Source organism: Cottoperca gobio, chromosome 6 (assembly GCF_900634415.1).
Source record: "Cottoperca gobio chromosome 6, fCotGob3.1, whole genome shotgun sequence".
Taxonomy (NCBI): Eukaryota; Metazoa; Chordata; class Actinopteri; order Perciformes; family Bovichtidae; genus Cottoperca; species Cottoperca gobio.
In genome coordinates, this window is record NC_041360.1 from 7,873,060 (window position 1) to 7,890,951 (window position 17,892).

Consider the following 17,892-nt stretch of genomic DNA (forward strand, 5'->3'; position numbering starts at 1 on the left):
GACAAGATTACAATTATGATACGAATATATGTGGTTTATAGATTTACATTTATATTTGGTTGGAAGTAATAATAATTTTAGTTTTGACACTGACAATGTTACCTTTCCAGAAAATTTCAGCCAAGTATGGCCTTTCTGTAGTATTCCTCTGGGTCTGGGTCGAAGTGGGGCTGATGGACATAAATCCTTGCCTCAGTAAAGGATGGGCTGAGAAGACATAAAAAGACTAAATTTCTCTGTTGAGATGCCGTAGAATACGAGAACAAATACTGAAGACATAAGGAGGGGATGTGCTGCCATAATACAAACCAAATACCTGGAGAAAGAAAAACTTGTGTCAAGGGGTTTATCAGGAGCCAAACTGAGGACACTAGTCAAGTCTAATCTTCTCTACATCTGAGACTATTTTTATCACAATGTACATCAGTCCACAATACATTGTACTGTCTAAACAATGAGACTGTACAAAGCAAGGCAAAACAAACTATGATAGCCCGGACTTCAACATAAAACATCATCCTGGTCAAGAAAGGTCACAGAATACGGTGTAACACAACCTAACTGGCAACTCCCGGAACTTCCTCAGCCAATCAGAATTCAGCTGGAATTGACTCGTGCCGAGCTCAACGTTTCCAAGAATTGGGCGAGATTCCGCTGTGAGCGTCAAGTGAATTGAACCGCCTAAAAAGGTTGTGTTTTTCACGAAATATAACTTTAGTACAGTAACTAGAAATGCAATGTTCCGCCAAACGTGGAATAAGAAATATTTTATTTTAGCTAAATAACTTTAACGTAACATGTTCTAAGCTAATGTTAGCTAGTTAATTGGCTAACTGAATCCAGGGCTAGTTTTATTTTTACCCCAGTGGATTTGCTTCCAACTATGTAATATTCACTGCTCTACAGAGGTACATGTGAGAGATGGGAAGAGAGAAGGAACGCTAAAGGAGAAGGGAAAGCCAAGCACAAAACAACGAAGCTGAAAAGGCTAAGTGATAATGACAGCGCTGGTGCCGGGGGAGATGCGATCAAGAACAGGTGAGTAGTGTGTGTGAGAAAGTAAAGATGGATAGATAAATGATTTGCTGACAAACACAGTTTAGCTTGCACTTAATCATTAATCAATCAAGTGTCATTATCAAATAAATTACCTGTATAGTTACCCTGTCGTAGTTGCCAAGTTAGAGCAGCTCCTTAATGGTATATGCACTTGACCTGACTGCAGCATCTGTTTAGCGTCAGCTAGCGCCACACGTCAAAGCTGGTGTTTGTGTCGATCCTGCAAGCAGCATTGTCTTTCATGTTGTTGAAGTGTGAAGACAAATTAATTTGGATAAATAAACAAACATTTACAATTGTGATGAATCAGATGAAAATGAGCGCCGTATGGCATTATGTGCTACTACAGGACGGACACACAAGTGTTACTGAGAGAATGCTAAACTGGCTGAGCTGCCAAGCGGTCCAGTGGCATTGAGTGCATGCATTAATTTCACTGAGTACAGTGGGTACTCCATCTTCATATGAATAAATTAATTTACCTTGATATCTGATGCGTTTATTACCATGCATATGTGAGCAGACAAATGAATGAGGAGTGATCTGTCATTGGATTGTGTAATTGATGAGAGCAGGGAGATGAATAGACACCTGTAAGTGCTACTGGCAGTAGAGCAGGCAGCTATCTGTGACGGCCTCATGTTATTTCATGGCACACCTTTCTGAATTACTGATTAAGGTTCAACTTCTCCTTGTCAGCTGCACAACTCATGGGACACATTTTCATGAGGGCCTCTTGCTTTAAATGCTGTACTCCCATAGTCTGATGTTAGAAATTGGTGATTCAGATTTTTATTATTTTTAATGAACATTGCTCAGGAATAATTGCTGCTCAATTTCATGTTTTATCAAGCCCTGAAGGGTGGAAAGGTCAACCTGAAAAGAAACACCGCTTGTCTGAATGGTGACATCTTATAGCGTTGTCTTACTAGAATAATAATAACCAGGCAAAGACATGAATCTAACAGCTATCTATTAGCCTAATATGCTCTCATGTTAACGGGTGATCTGCTACCTTGTATGTGGAGGTCCAATCAGTGTTGATGGTAAAGTTGTCATTCGAAGCAATAAATACCTCAGTGGGTGCTATATTGACAGAGAAAGCTGAATTCTCCTGCCCGCAGATCCGTGCCTACATTTACCAGGATGCTTAGCGTGAGAGCTTCTGACAATCAAGAGCCCCCCGCCCACCATATCCTCTTGCACAGCCAATGCAGCCGCAGCAAAATTCTTTGACTTGTAACATCCTGTTCACATTTTGGTATGCCATTTTCGCTATAGGTAGTGTGCAATCACGTGACAAAACTGTGTGACGTATGCGTGCGACGCCATGTTGGATGATATACAAATCAAAAATGGCATCTAAAACAAACTACTACAACAATACAACTCCGACTTCTTCAAAGTATTGTGACTCTCTGGAGTCCTCTGCAAAGGCAAGATTCAGAGAAAAAGTCCAAATTTGCGGCCGTGACCGTACACGCTAAAGCCGTCGGATTATATTGAGGATTTAGATTCATTACCGCCGATTGAATATCCGGATATTGTGAACTACCTTGTGCTACAAACGTCGTGGGCAACCAACGCTCAAATGAAGGCATACAAGAGCTTAGATGCTTATAATTTCTTTGTTTCTGGCTGGGTTGGTAGTCTTCTTACCAAACCAGTGAAAGATGACAGGGTGCTCGTCCATGCCCGTGTAAATCACTCTCAAAGAGCTCGAGATACACCGCTCAAGCCGTGGTTTGTGAGTGAGAAGAGCGGCGATGTTATCCTCGCACACTGTGATTGTATGGCTGGATTAAGCAAAGCATGTTCTCACATTGGTGCTTTGCTTTTCGCAAGTGAAGTAGTCTCAAGAATAAGCCAAACAAAAACATGCACAGAAGAAAAGAGCAAATGGCTGCCAGCACATGTAAAGAAAGTGTCTTATTTACCAGCCAGCGATGTGGAGAAGTAAGGTCTTACAGTGTTCGGGTATATCATAAGCACAAATGTTTAACGTAAACATTGAAAACATAGCTTTTGCATGAGGTCTTACCAGATATAAAGTGGACGCCACACACACGGGTGAATTGTGCTTTTCCTTCTGTTAAATCCTCACGAGTTATGTTGCTAAACCACAGTTTACGGCGTTCGGTAGACAGCAATTCATCCCTCTTTTGTGGATCGTTGTTTTTGTTAAAGAACTGTTTCTCTGGGTCACGAGTAGTGTTATGACCACAATTATACACTGCGCACACGATTGGCATTTTCTTTCAATCTTAGACGTTTAGATACAAAGAAAATTACGGCGCATTGCAGCAACTCACACGTGAACGGCCGCTGTCTTGGTTGTGTATTCCAACCAACATGGCTGACTTCCGGGTTGGGAAATAAGCGTGACGTCACATGCACACGATCTATTGGAAACGTAGCTAGTTTTCTACACGAGCAAAGACGAATGTTCTGTTATTGAGCGCCATCTAGGGCTTGCGTGCCCCGGGTTACGCAGAGGCCGAGACTAGAAATTCAAGCTGAAATAGCCTGTAGTTCTTCCCTGCATCCAACTACGTCCCTGTGACGTCAAATGACGGCGCTGAATGCAGGAAGAACAACAGGTTTTACACCTGCAAACTCCGCTTCCTGGGTCAATATAGCACACACTAAGGAATGTATTGCTTCAACCGGCTACAATTACCATCAACACTGATTGGGCATCCACAAAGAAGTGGCACATTTTCCCCTTTAAGCCTACACTTGATAAAAGTGCAGCTCAATATTGTCTGTTAGTTAGAGGCCTATTCAGTTATGTAACAGTTTAAAGGAAAAGCAGCTTTCTCCCCGCAGTACTACAATATTTCTCTTAACTGCTGACACGCATTACTAACAAGCTTTTTCTTTACTCTCATTTTGCTGCCTGTCCCATCTTAACATCCTGACGAGCAGTGCAAAATCTACTAAATCTACAGAGAAAGCTGATAATGGAAAGTCTCAAAAGAAGGTAAATCATTTTATTTTCTTCTCTTAAAACTGCCCAGGGCTAATGTGGCTAAAATCTAACCAGATGTCCTATTTAGTCTGACAAATACTTAGTACATTTCAATGGCAATTTGGTGTCATGACCAGAGGAAGGATTGTGATGGTCATGTTAATCCATCTATAACTCGTGACCTGTCTGGAATTAGCACCAGGGTGAAGATTCCAGCCCCAGTTACCCACTAACCCCAGCTCAGACCGTCATAGCTGCAGTATGCGCAACAGCTTGTCCTACTAGGTTACCTCCGTGCTATTTAATTCCCACATCATTGGCAGGGAATATTTACATGCCTACCAATACCTAGACCATTGGAAGTAATGATCTTATTCTTATCCTAGATAATCCAGCAGTATGACTGTGTTATAGTTTACTTTTTATGCCTACATTTGTTTATGTAACTGATGAGGAACGCAGTTATTGTGCCATAAAAAAATAAGCCACTTGTGTGCATGTTTTTGCGTCACAGTTATGCTGTGTTGAACTCAATGCATGTCCTCCCTTCAGGTCAAGACACCTAAGACTGAAACCATGGAGTCAGCCTGCAGTCCGAGGTAGGGATGAAGTCATAAAACATAAAACCAAAAAACAATCTTATTAAAGGCTTTGATAATAAATTGACATGCTGCCATAGAGCCAGAATATCAGAAATCAGATTTTTCTCCTTTTTTCTTTCTTCCCTCCTGAGGTGATGGAATTTATTTCTTGCGTTTTAATGTTCAAGGGCCCTGGGGAGACATTCCAGTTCATACAACGCGTTAATCCGTCCCTCAGAAAATTATTTTTTACTCTACACTGAAGACAAATATCTGTAGCTTGTCAGGAAAGCAATAAATGAGAATGCATGGGTTGAATAGTTGGATGCTCAGCTGGGTGTTGCTGGGACAACGGCTTTGGCCGAAGGCCTGCTGTGTCAGATTTGTCTCACAGCCGTTTTCTGCAGAGTTGTTAATGGTTTGTTTCGCAGACGTGGACTTAACCCAACCCAATATGACAAAAGACATTTTGAAGTTAATGTCGGTTGGAAAAACTATTTAGCTAAATTCTAGCTTTTAATGTTTCCCTTAAGGGTTTTTCTTCCTCCAGAAAGGCTCAGGTGGCGACTGTGCTAGCTGAATAGGTTTCATGCAGGGACGAAAGTTAAGGGCTCGCAGCAGAGTTAGAGAAGAAACATAAGGCTATTAGAACCACAGACCGTAAATGTCAATGGACGCAGTGACCCACCCTCCTTTTTTCTATAGCTTTTTATGGATTTTGCTCAGTGATGCAGTATATCAAAAAAACATGACCATTTCCACACACACTCTTTATTTCCTTCTCTCCACATTGAGCAGTTGAACTGAACAGCTTGGCAACGGTAATTTAATATTAAGTATCTGCTGCTACCAAGTCCTGATACGATACTTGTATATTCCTAAATAATACAGCTGCACAGTGCACACTTCAAGTACATTAAAGTTATCAAAATAAATTCAATGTGTCTGCCTGACAATTGAATAGCTCTGCAAACGAGTGCACATGAATGAGGTAGATAACATAAATAAACAGTCTCATACTGCGTTTTGCTGTCGATTTTGTTGTGTCGTGTTCACCCGGGCACGGAGCTCAGCCCCTGCTCTTACACACAAAGGAGCTCAGCAGAGTGGAGGAGAGACCAACAGCGCAGTGGAGAGTTGGATAGTTACGGCTGCACGTGTTGCGTTGCTGTGCATTAATGCCTTACGAGTAAAACACATGTGTGACAATTGATGTAAAACAAAGGGCCGTATGGGGATTAAAAGCCGTTACCGATCAGTTTAAAAAATGCCTTCATTGTCAACTATACTGGGAAATCTCTACACTTAAGCTTGCAAAGTAAACAAAACAAAAAAACCGGAGACAAAGCGTCTGCCATATGTGTAATTTGTGTTGAATATAAGATGCGCTTTGGCTCGCCAATAGTTTGCCTACTACGAAGGTTAAGAGTGTCATGATTTCTTAATTTGAGCATTTCCCTACCCACCACTTCCTCACTCTGCATGGAAATCCAAGCTTGCAGTTGTGTAATTATTTTTTTATATTTCTAATTGCTCCAGTATTAGTATTTCATTACTGTTTCGATAATGTTGCTTAATTACCATAATTATGTGTGATTTCTTGTGGTCAGTGTTCTGTTTTGTGTGCTTAAGTATCTTTTTTGTTTCTCTCTATTCCGCAGACACCAGTGAAAAAGAGCCATTAAGCTTTTACTCAGCCTCGTTATTAGCCTGTTGAGTAGGGGCTAATTCAAAAACGGAATAAGATCTTAGAAATGTGTTTGTTCAAGTGCAACATTATTAAAGAAAGAAGCATCCCATTGGGGTCTAATTAGGAGGGTTTTAAAATGAAATTTAAAACACAGTGCTTACCCTTATAAACTGCAGTTTAACAGGGGTGACCGTTTCACTCTCAGCTTATCTTTAAAGCTGCCTTCTACCATGTGATGTTTGTTTTTAGAAATATGACCAGACTTGTTTCTTCATAGGCACTACAAAGCAAACCTCTGATTCTAAAAAGCAACCATTAACAATATTAAGATGACCACTTTATATGGACATTAACTGACCGCTATTGTTTATGTGCTTTAGAGTGTCGGTGAAACGGGAGCCAGAGGATGACGAATTTGCTGCAAAGAAGAAAGGGTTGAAAAGAAAAAGGATTAAGGATGAGCCCATGGAAGGCCCTTCACACTCCAGTGCTACACCTACGTAAGTCTGACCAGGTATTTGAGATGTGTAAATGCCTGAAATGAAAGCTTTAAATTCCGATGATTAGATTATGATGAACAAATCTGTCTTCTGGGTACCTGCAGCACAAAGAAAAAAACTAAGCAACGTGGGCAGGAAGAAGAAAGTGACGGAGAAGCTCAGAAGAAGAAGTCCAAGAAGAAAACAGAAAAGGTAAACCTCTTTCTTCCAAAGGTAATCTGTCTCCATCAATGATACTCTCCCGCTTTATGAAGTTTGCTGGAAGTGTGGTTCTCAATGGGACTGTTTGAATTCACTATTTGAGTGTTTTCTTTGGCACAGACGGTAAAGAAAGAGGAAGGAGAACATCCAAACTCCAAAAAACCTAAGAAGACAAAAGAGGATATCGCGGAAGCAAGACTAATGAAGATCAAAAAGAAGGAGGAGGAAGAGCAAAGTCGCTGGAGATGGTTGTGAAATACCAACACACGCAACACAATCAAACACAAATTACATGGAGAAACCGGCAAGCTTTCACTTTCTCAAATGTATTCTCATTTTTTCATCCTCTTGCTTTCGGTCAGGTGGGAGGAAGAGAAGTATGAAGATGGCGTGAAATGGAAGTTCCTGGAACACAATGGACCCTCCTTCCCTCCTGAGTACCAGCCTCTGCCAGACAACGTTCACTTCTACTATAATGGTCAGTTGGGCATGGAAGTGTGTCACAAAGGGTGATTGAAACAGTTGAAAGGGTTTGGCACACTCCTTACGACTGCAATTTAAAATAATCTTGGTGCCTCTGCGGTCCTGTTGAGACCATTCAAAGTGAATTGATGCACTACACGGTAATATGACTTTGACTTTTTTTCTGGGCTTATTTTTCTTTTCTTTTTCTAACATTTTTATATTTAAATACAAAAGGTCTCACCGGTGAAGCGTGTGCTTTAGAACGTAAAGACTGTAAAGCATTTACAGCTCTCTCTTTATACTCTCGCGCTCACTCGCTCGTTCAGCCGAGAAGGAGAGGCCAACTTTGAATGCCGTGTGTTTACAAACGGCAACAGACAATGCTACCTACTCAACCTTTTTGTTGGCCTGTTAGAAGTTTCTAGAAACTTTCCCTCCACAGTCACAAGACCTCTGCCCTTTCGTACACATTTGGGTCAAATGGGAACTATGTAGGTGCTCAAACTTTCTTAATCTTAGAAATTAAGTGCAAACTCAGATTTAAAGGAACAGTGGACAAACACAAGACACACAATTGGATCTTGAGGGTGTTTTGGGTCAAACACTGATTGATGACTGTGATTGCTTTTGCTTTGTTTAGCAGTCAAGCCACAACGGTGTCCTACAGGGAGTTGGTTTGATCTTTTAATTTCTGTGCTTGTCTGTAGTTTTGTGTACCTCACGCTTGGTAGCAGGGCTGAATGTAGATCTTTGTCCTTGTCTTTGAGCGTACTTCTATAAATCCATGGATTAGTCTCACAACCAGGACTCTAGAGGGGCTGAGATGTCTTTGAGTTTTAATTGTTTGTTACATGCAAGTTAGTTTTAAACAGGCCATAAATCAAATATAGAAAACCCAATATTATATTGTGGTGTTGAATGAAATTAAAAGAGTGTTTGTTTGTGTGCAGGGAAGAAGGTGAAGCTGAGCTTGGCAGCCGAGGAGGTGGCGTTGTTTTTTGCCCAGATGTTGGACCATGACTACACAACCAAAAAGGTGTTCCGGGAGAACTATTTTAAAGATTGGAGGAAGGTAACATAAGAAAGAAAGTTCAAGCTCTGGTCAATTTTCTTTGGGGAAAAAGCCCTAACGGACCTTCTAAGCAGACCTCTTCAGAGCTCAGAGATTCATCCCTAGCACTAAAAATGAAATTAAGTGAATTTGACATTTAAATGAAAACAAGCCCTTTAAAATTTCACATAAAATATCCCATGCTTTACAACGTTCTTTTTTAAATGTGACATTTCTGAATGTGAAGTGTTGTCTTTTGTCCAGCAACTTGTCCCTTGATGCTGCTAGGATGATGACTAGGAGCTTTGACAACTGTAATGTCTATATACATGAGTGCTTTGTCTTAGTCTGAACTTTAACTGTTAATACAGGGGAATAATGAAGCTTGTCGGCTCCAGAAACATTCTCTTGATGATATCCAAGTACAGTTTTAGATGTCTGTATTCTAATTTTGTGTTGTAAATTGTAGAATATATGCGTGTTGTGACTGTGGCTGATACCTGTATGCTGGTGTCTGTCAGGATGTCCTCTGTACAGAGAAAACACCGTGCCAAGCCCCAAGGCATATCATGCAAAATTAATTTTGCGCTGCTTAGTGCTCAATGCACTTGAAAATATGATTTGTGTGAAGGCATTGATATGCTAATCCTCCAAGTAGCTCCCCTGCATATGAACAAATCCAATTAAACTGTTTTATCATAGCCGGAAAAAAACTCTCCTTGCTCCACTGCCCTCAGTGCCCGCCCACCGCCGGGTGTCAGTCATGCTTAGACACGCAGACTGACTGAGTGTCCACACTGTCAGTGTTTCTGGAGAGAGGTGTTTGTGCGTGTGTGTGATGATCTAGACTAGAGCTATGACCCTAGACTCTGAAAATCTGGATGAGTAGTTCTATTTATCTTTAATGGATGTCTTCAGGTTAGATGCCCTATTGTTTGTCAGATGGTTAACCCATATAAGTCTTTCTTATATTATGATCTATGTGTTATATGACAAGTATTTGGCTCACTGGCCTGTTTTCGATGAGCACTGCTGTGTGAAGACAACATCAAGAGGTCCAGCTCAATAAAAGCCCTTTTCATTGTTTACTTTTACGAGCTGCCGCTCGAGGCGATTATGCTCGTAAGAATGGACGCCCAAAAAGGGAATCTTTGCTCTACACGGCAAATGTTGGCTTATAGTTCCTGCTGCAATAGTTTACTTGCCCGAATTCAATTTATAAGCCACTCGTGTTGTCATCACTTTATAGCACCAGAAACCTCCGAGATGAACCATAAAGCCTCCTCTGAACTGCTCTGTTTTTGACCTCTTTGATGGGATGACCCCTTGTGCAATAACTTCAGAAAGTTGACAATTATAGTTGAAACTCAGCTGCTCTTTTACCTTCAATGTACTGCTGAGTCAACAGTTTGTTTAGCTCGTTTAGCACTGGCTGTCTTAGGAGGAAAAGTTCTGTACTCTGGCCTTTCACAACCATGCCATTTTCTTCCATAAGGATGAGTCACTCAACAAAAAGGTCACTGATCTGTTTAGATCATGCTCGTCTTATTTGGATTTTATGACGCATTATTCTATTATTGGAGAGACAAAGGTTGTGTACGCTGTATTAATATCCATCCATCCATCGTCTACCGCTTATCCAGGGTTGGGTCGCGGGGGCAGCAGCTCCAGTAAGGAACTCTAATCTTCCCTTCTCAGTCCCAAGGCGTTCCCAGGCCAGTGAGGAGATATAATCTCTCCACCGAGTCCTGGTGCTTCCCCGGGGTCTCCTCCCAGCTGGACGTGCCTGTAAACGACATAAAGGAGCCGCGGCTCTACTCCGAGTCTCTCACGGATGGCTGAGCTTCTCACCCTATCTCTAAGGGAGACGCCAGCAACCCGTCTGAGAAAACCCATTTCGGCCGCTTGTACCCGTGATCTCGTTCTTTCGGTCATGACCCAGCCTTCATGACCATAGGTGAGGGTAGGAAAGAAGATCGACCGGTAGATTGAGAGCTTTGCCTTCTGGCTTAGCTCTCTTTTCGTCACAACGGTGCGGTAAAGCGACTGCAGTACCGCCCCCGCTGCTCAGATTCTCCGGCCAATCTCTCGATCCATCGTCCCCTCACTCGCAAACAAGTCCCCTAGGTACTTGAACTCCTTCACTTGGGGTAATGGCTCATTCCCTACCCAGAGTAGGCAATCGCTGGGAACGAGTCCGACTTACTGCGGAGTATCCGGACACAACTCTCGCTTTGGGCGTACAGAGATTAGATGGCTCTCAGAAGTGACCCCCTCACCCCATACTCCCGCAGCACCTCCCACAGTATCACCCGGGGGACCCGGTCATACGCCTTCTCCAGATCAACAAAACGCATGTAGACCGGATGGGCGTACTCCCCAGCCCCCTCCAGGATCCTTGCCAGAGTGAAGAGTTGGTCCGTTGTTCCACGACCAGGACGAAATCCGCATTGTTCCTCTTCAATCAGAGGTTCGACTACCGGCCGAACCCTCCTTTCCAGTATCCTTGGAGTAGACTTACCAGGGAGGCTGAGAAGTGTGATACCCCTGTAGTTGGCACACACTCTCTGGTCCCCCTTTTTAAATAGGGGAACCACCACCCCAGTCTGCCACCCCCTAGGCACTGTCCCAGACTTCCACGCAATGTTGACGAGGCGTGTCAACTAAGGCAGCCCCTCAACACCCAAAGCCTTCAGCATTTCTGGACGGATCTCATCAACCCCTGCGGTTTTGCCACTGTGGAGTTGTTTGACTACCTCAGTGACTTCCATAAGGGAAATTGACGATGATCCCCCATAAGCTTCCAGCTCTGCCTCTACCATAGAGGGCGTGTTAGTTGGATTCAGGAGTTCCTCAAAGTGCTCCTTCCACCGCCCGATTTTTCTCATGAGTGGTGGGCCCACAGGATGGATGATGGGAGGAACCAAGTAGCTTCTTCGGGCTGTGCCCGACCGGGTTCCGTGGCAAACCCGGCCACCAGGCGCTCGCTGTCAGGCCCTCCCTCTGGGCCTGGCTCCAGACGGGGGCCCCGGGCTTCCTCAGGGCAGGGTCTCTCCTTTCCTTTCCCTTTTTTTTTTTTTTTTTAATGAAGTCGTTTTGAACCATTCTTAGTCTGGCCCCTCGCCTGAGACCAATTTTCTTGGGAGACCCTACCAGGAGCACTAGGCTCCAGACAACACAGCTCTCAGGTTCATAGGGACACACACACCTCTCCACCACGATAAGGTGATGGTTCCCAGAGAGGTCTGTATTAATAGCTCCCATTAAATTAAATAAAGCACTATAGTGCTGAGATCCGTTGTCTTTCTTCTTTCAGTTCAAGATTTGACTGTTTGAATGTACTTTCTGTGATCGATATGGAAGTTTTGAGTTAACAATTTGTTTTGTTTCATCAGTATTTTCCAGCTCTGATTCTGATTAACCATTGAACTGTGGATGAAAGAATATGTATATTATTGCCGTCATTAATGCAAATTATTCAAAGTAGCATTCCAGGATACTTGGGCTGCAACTCCCGATTTATTTTTGTTAGATTAATCTGATATTTCCAGAAAAGCAGTGGAAAATGGACTGATGATTGATTGTTTAGTCTATTAATTGTCAGAAAATTGTGAAAAATGCCAAAGGTTTATTGATGCTGATTAATTTGATCCTATACTAATCTTTTTTTCACTAAAGGAAATTCCTGTTTTTTTGCAGATATAATAAATTCCAGACTCAAGAAGGGATCACACAAAGTGTTGAATGTGTGTGTTTGTGTCGGTTTAGGAAATGACCCATGAGGAGAGGACACTGATTCAAGATCTGGACAAATGTGGCTTTGGAGAGATCCATGCCATGCATAAAGCAAAGGTGGAGGCCAGGAAAATCATGACCAAGGAGGAGAAACTGGTTCGTTCAGGCTTTTTTTAATCTTTTGTCCGTGTGTATGATGTTGTTTCCATAACGAACAGTGCTCCTGTTCCTGCATTAGTCATATAGGTTTGGGGCAATTTGATAATATTAATTATTATTCGTTTTTGTTTGATTTCTGTTTTAGGTTGTGAAAGAGGCAAACAAGAAGATGGTGGATGAGTACGGCTACTGTCTGCTGGACCACCACAAAGAGCGTATTGGCAACTTTAAGATTGAGCCTCCAGGGCTTTTCCGGGGTCGAGGTGAGCATCCCAAACAGGGCTTGCTGAAGAAAAGGATCCAACCAGAGGATGTTATCATCAACTGCAGCAAGTGAGAGGGGAGGAAAAATGAATGGGGTTTTCTTTTAGGAAATAAATCAAAAATGTGGTATGTTGAAGATGTACATCACTCAAGAATTGTATTTATGCCTCACTTATTCACTGTCAGTAGTAAGGACTTCAATGGGTAAGCGTTACTTGGCTTACCATCAAGAACAATTTTGACTGGTTACGTATGTCGGTCTAAGTTAATTTACGGTCTGTAGATTAATTTAAGAAGGCAAGCTCTGCGGCGCCGTGTGTGTTCATGATCGATGTCATATGATCGGCACTTCCGCTCGGCCTTTTATAGGGACCACCGATCAAACTATTTTGAATGAACATCACCTGATAATGATCAGAGCGCCTTTAGTGATGAGCTGTTTTTAAAATGCGGCAATAAACTTTGGCAAAGCCAACAGAAAATACTATAAAAGGCATTTACAACACAAAACATTACAATTTCAGCATCTCTAAATGGATTGTGCTTAAAAATGCACTGGAGTTAAAGGAAAGCACCTCTTGTATTTCACATCACATTTCTTCTAAAGAAATAATACAATTTAATATATTTTTTCTTAAAAGTTAAGTGGCTAGTAACTGTGCAATGGCAAAACCAAAGGGAACTGAAACTGACATCGCTGCTCAGTAGCCTGGTGTATTATAACAGTGGTATCCATTTCTAGTACTGGTGTCATACATTTCTGTTTAGATGGATCAGTAGGATGCTGTAGCTTGTACTCCAACGCTCACTCACGCATTCTCTCTCGCTGCGTTTCTCGTTCATTGACAGAGAAGCCCGTGTCCCAGTGCCGCCTGCTGGTCACCGCTGGAAGGAGGTTCGACATGACAACGCAGTGACATGGCTAGCCAGCTGGACTGAGAACATCCAGGGCTCCATTAAATACATCATGCTCAATGCAAACTCAAAACTCAAGGTAGAGAAGTGCTTCTCCTGCATATGTAGAACAGGCACATATGCATTAACCAGTCCAGGGCAAAATAAAAAAAGTATTTCAACTTTTGTTTAAATGTAATAGTTGAGGGAGAGGCAGGCACAGTGAGTGTGTGGCTTTACATAAATCATTTGATTCAACAAGTAAGGGTTTTACATTGGGTTTTCAGTCATTTCTTCATCTTTGCCTTTTCTTCTCTTATTCCATTTTCAAAACTCCATAAACTGACGACACAATGGCAAAAAAAGGCCAGTGAATCTCTCCACCGAGTCCTGGGTCTTCCCCGGGGTCTCCTCCCAGCTGGACGTGCCTGGAACAACTCCCTAGTGAGGCGCCCAGGTGGCATCCGTACTAGATGCCCGAACCACCTCAACTGGCTCCTTTCAACGTAAAGGAGCAGCGGCTCTCGAGTCTCTCACAGATGGCTGAGCTTCTCACCCTATCTCTAAGGGAGACGCCAGCCACCCGTCTGAGAAAACCCATTTTGGCCGATTGTACCCGTGATCTCGTTCTTTCGGTCATGACCCAGCCTTCATGACCACAGGTGAGGGTAGGAACGAAGATCGACCGGTATATTGAGAGCTTTGCCTTCTGGCTCAGCTCTCTTTTCGTCACAACGGTGCGGTAAAGTGACTGTAATACCGCTCCCGCTGCTCCGATTCTCCGGCCAATCTCTCGCTCCATTGTCCCCTCACTCGCGAACAAGACCCCGAGGTACTTGAACTCCTTCACTTGGGGTAATGGCTCATTCCCTACCCGGAGTAGGCAATCCACCGGTTTCCTGCTGAGAGCCATGGCCTCAGATTTAGAGGTGCTGATCCTCATCCCAACCGCTGCACACTCGGCTGCGAACCGATCCAGTGACTGTTGAAGGTCACAGACCGATGATGCCATAAGGACCACATCATCTGCAAAGAGCAGCGATGAGATCCTCAGGTCACCGAACTGCAACCCCTCTCCTCCACGACTACGCCTCGATATCCTATCCATGAAAATCACGAACAGGATTGGTGATAAAGCCTGCCCTGGCGGAGACCAACAGTATCCGGACACAACTCTCGCTTTGGGCGTACAGGGATTGGATGACACTCAAAAGTGACCCCCTCACCCCATACTCCCACAGCACCTCTCACAGTAACACCCGGGGGACCCGGTCATACGCCTTCTCCAGATCCACAAAACACATGTAGACCGGATGGGCGTACTCCCAGGCCCCCTCCAGGATCCTTGCCAGAGTGAAGAGTTGGTCTGTTGTACCACGACCAGGACGGAATCCGCATTGTTCCTCTTCACTCAGAGGTTCGAGTACCGGCCGAACCCTCCTTTCCAGTACCTTGGAGTAGACTTTACCAGGGAGGCTGAGAAGTGTGATACCCCTGTAGTTGGCACACACTCTCTGGTCCCCCTTTTTAAATAGGGGAACCACCACCCCGGTCTGCCAACCCCTAGGCACTGTCCCAGACTCCAAGATCAGATGATACGATTACAAAATCGATCATTGACCTTTGGCCTAGGGTGCTCTGGTACCACGTGCACTTATGAGCATCCTTATCTTAGAACATGGTGTTTGTTATGGCCATTCCATGACTAGCACAGAAGTCCAACAACAAACGACCGTTCGGGTTTAGATCAGGGAGGCCCTTCCTCCCAATCACGCCTCTCCAGGTGTCTCCATCGTTTCCCACATGTGCGTTGAAGTCTCCCAGCAAGACTACGGAGTCCCCTACTGGAGTCCCCTGCAGGGCTCCATTCAAGGTCTCCAAGAAGGCCGAATACTCAGAACTGCGGTTTGGGGCATAGGCACAAACAATGTATCTTCCGGAGAAGAATAGAGTCCAACCTCTATATAGGAGTACGGTTCCAGAGCCAAGACTGTGCGTGGATGTAAGCCCCACCAGATCCAACTGGTAGCGATCCACCTCCCGCACTAGTTCCGGCTCCTTCCCCCACAGAGAGGTGACGTTCCACGTCCCCAGAGCCAGCCTCTGCTGCCCGGGTCTGGTCCGTCGAGGTCCCTGACCATCACTGCCACCCGTGTGACAGCGCACCCAACCCAGCGTTTTTTCCCATGAGTGGTGGGCCCACAGGATGGATAGATGGGAGGCACCACGTAGCTTCTTCGGGCTGTGCCACCAGGCGCTCGCTGTCGGGCCCTCCCTCTGGGCCTGGCTCCAGACGGGGGCCCTGGGCTTCCTCCGGGCAGGGTCTCTCCTTTCCTTTCCCTTTCTTTCATGAAGTCGTTTTTGAACCATACATAGTCTGGCCCCTCACCTGAGACCAATTTGCCTTGGGAGACCCTACCAGGAGCACTAGGCTCCAGACAACACAGCTCTCAGGTTCATAGGGACACACAAACATTTCCACCACGATAAGGTGATGGTTCCCAGAGAGGAATATCGGCAATAGGTTGATATAAATTAAGGGTAAGTTGTAATCGTTTGAAGGTCGCAGACGATACACCGAACACGCCAGACATACACAGATTCCGTATGGCAGAAACATATGCCAGCGTATATGAAAATTAGCTCAAAATGTGTCAGAGTCCAAATACGTCCAACTTTTCCACAGCGGTGTTGTACATCATTTTGGCTCTGTACACGACCACAATGGACTTGACATTAAACAATCATTATGTGCTTTAAGTGCAGACTTTCAGCTTTAATTTGAGGGTATTTACATTTACATTACAGTAATTTGACAAAATAACATAATCATAAATCAAATTGTAACTTTTAATATTTGGTTGCAAATCCTTTGCAGTCAATAACAGCCTGAAGTCTGGAACCCATAGACAACACCAGACGCTGGGTTTGGTCCCTGGTGATGCTCTGCCAGGCCTCTACTGCAGCTGTCTTCACTTCCTGCTTGTTCTTTGGGCAGTTTTGTCTTCAGCAAGTGAAATGCATGCTCAATTGGATTCAGGTCAGGTGACTGACTTGGCCATTGCAGAACATTGCACTTCTTTGCCTTAAAAAAACTCTTTGGTTGCTTTCGCAGTATGCTTTGGGTCATTGTCCATCTGCACTGTGAAGCGTCGTCCAATGAGTTCTGAAGCATTTGGCTGAATATGAGCAGATATATTGCCCGAAACACTTCAGAGTTCATCCTGCTGCTTTTGTCAGCAGTCACATTATCAATAAATACAAGGGAACCAGCTCCATTGGCAGCCATACATGCCCACGCCATAACACTACCACCACCATGCTTCACTGATGAGGTGGTGTGCTTTGGATCATGAGCAGTTCCTTCCATTCTCTATACTCTTCTCTTCCCATCACTCTACAAGTTGATCTGTGTCTCATCTGTCAGGATGTTGTTCCAAAACTTTACAGGCTTTTTTAGATGTGTTTTAGCAAACTCTAATCTGGTCTTCCTGTTTTTGAGGCTCACCAATGGTTTACATGGTGTGGTGAACCCTCTGTATTTACTCTGGTGAAGTCTTCTCTTGATTGTTGACTTTGACACAGATACACCGACTGTACCTCCTGGAGAGAGTTTTTGATCTGTTGTGAAGGGGTTTTTCTTCACCAGGAGAATAATTCTTCTGCCATCCACCACAGTTGTCTTCCATGGTCTTCCAGGTCTTTTGGTGTTGCTGAGCTCACCAGTGCGTTCTTTCTTTTTAAGAATGTACCAAACGGTTGATTTGGTAACACCTAATGTTTTTTTTATTTCTCTGATGGGTTTGTTTTGATGTTTCAGCCTAATGATGGCTTGCTTCACAGATAGTGACAGCTCTTTAGACTTCATATTGAGAGTTGACCTCAACAAATTCTGAAAGCAAATACCACACTTGAAAAGAACTCTAGACCTTTTATCTGCTCCTTGTAAATGAACTAACGAGGAAACGACACACACCTGGCCATGGAACAGCTGAACAGCCAATTGTCCAATTACTTTTGGTCCCCTAAAAGGGGATACCACGTATAAAATGTGTTGTAATTCCTCCACCATTCATCTGATTTGGATGTAAATACCCTCAAATTAAAGCTGAAAGTCTGCATTTAAAGCGCATATTGATTGTTTAATGTCAAGTTCATTGTGGTGGTGTACAGAGCCAAAATTATGAAAATGGTGTCAATGTCCAAATATTTATGGACCTAACTGTACGTATGTCCAACATATTGATAGCGTATCACTTACCTATTTAAAAGTATCAGAGCGTCTGGCCAACGGAGCTGGAAAAGTGCCATTTGGTTCACAT

At 43.7% G+C, this 17,892-nt stretch overlaps 1 protein-coding gene and 1 long non-coding RNA gene across 4 annotated transcripts in view; one reads left to right on the plus strand and one right to left on the minus strand.

The window, feature by feature from the left end:
* Positions 1–101: 101 nt before the first annotated feature.
* On the minus strand, positions 102–1,636 carry LOC115009496 (uncharacterized). The gene is made up of 3 exons (XR_003832373.1): positions 1,542–1,636; positions 1,152–1,279; positions 102–207 (listed from the first exon to the last, which is right to left on the minus strand). It is a non-coding gene; the product is annotated as an uncharacterized LOC115009496 (long non-coding RNA).
* LOC115009492 (DNA topoisomerase 1) overlaps positions 548–17,892 on the plus strand; it is a 31,090-nt gene continuing 13,745 nt past the window's right edge. Inside the window, exons 1-12 of one of the 3 annotated variants that reach the window (XM_029433485.1) lie at positions 548–689; positions 907–1,038; positions 3,988–4,042; positions 4,583–4,629; positions 6,682–6,801; positions 6,906–6,993; positions 7,123–7,250; positions 7,365–7,480; positions 8,418–8,539; positions 12,287–12,409; positions 12,558–12,745; positions 13,526–13,670. In XM_029433485.1, coding sequence (XP_029289345.1) covers positions 4,607–4,629; positions 6,682–6,801; positions 6,906–6,993; positions 7,123–7,250; positions 7,365–7,480; positions 8,418–8,539; positions 12,287–12,409; positions 12,558–12,745; positions 13,526–13,670 — 1,053 coding nt within the window. In that variant the 5' untranslated portion in view covers positions 548–689; positions 907–1,038; positions 3,988–4,042; positions 4,583–4,606. The other 2 variants (XM_029433486.1, XM_029433487.1) reach the window with 2 other exon arrangements.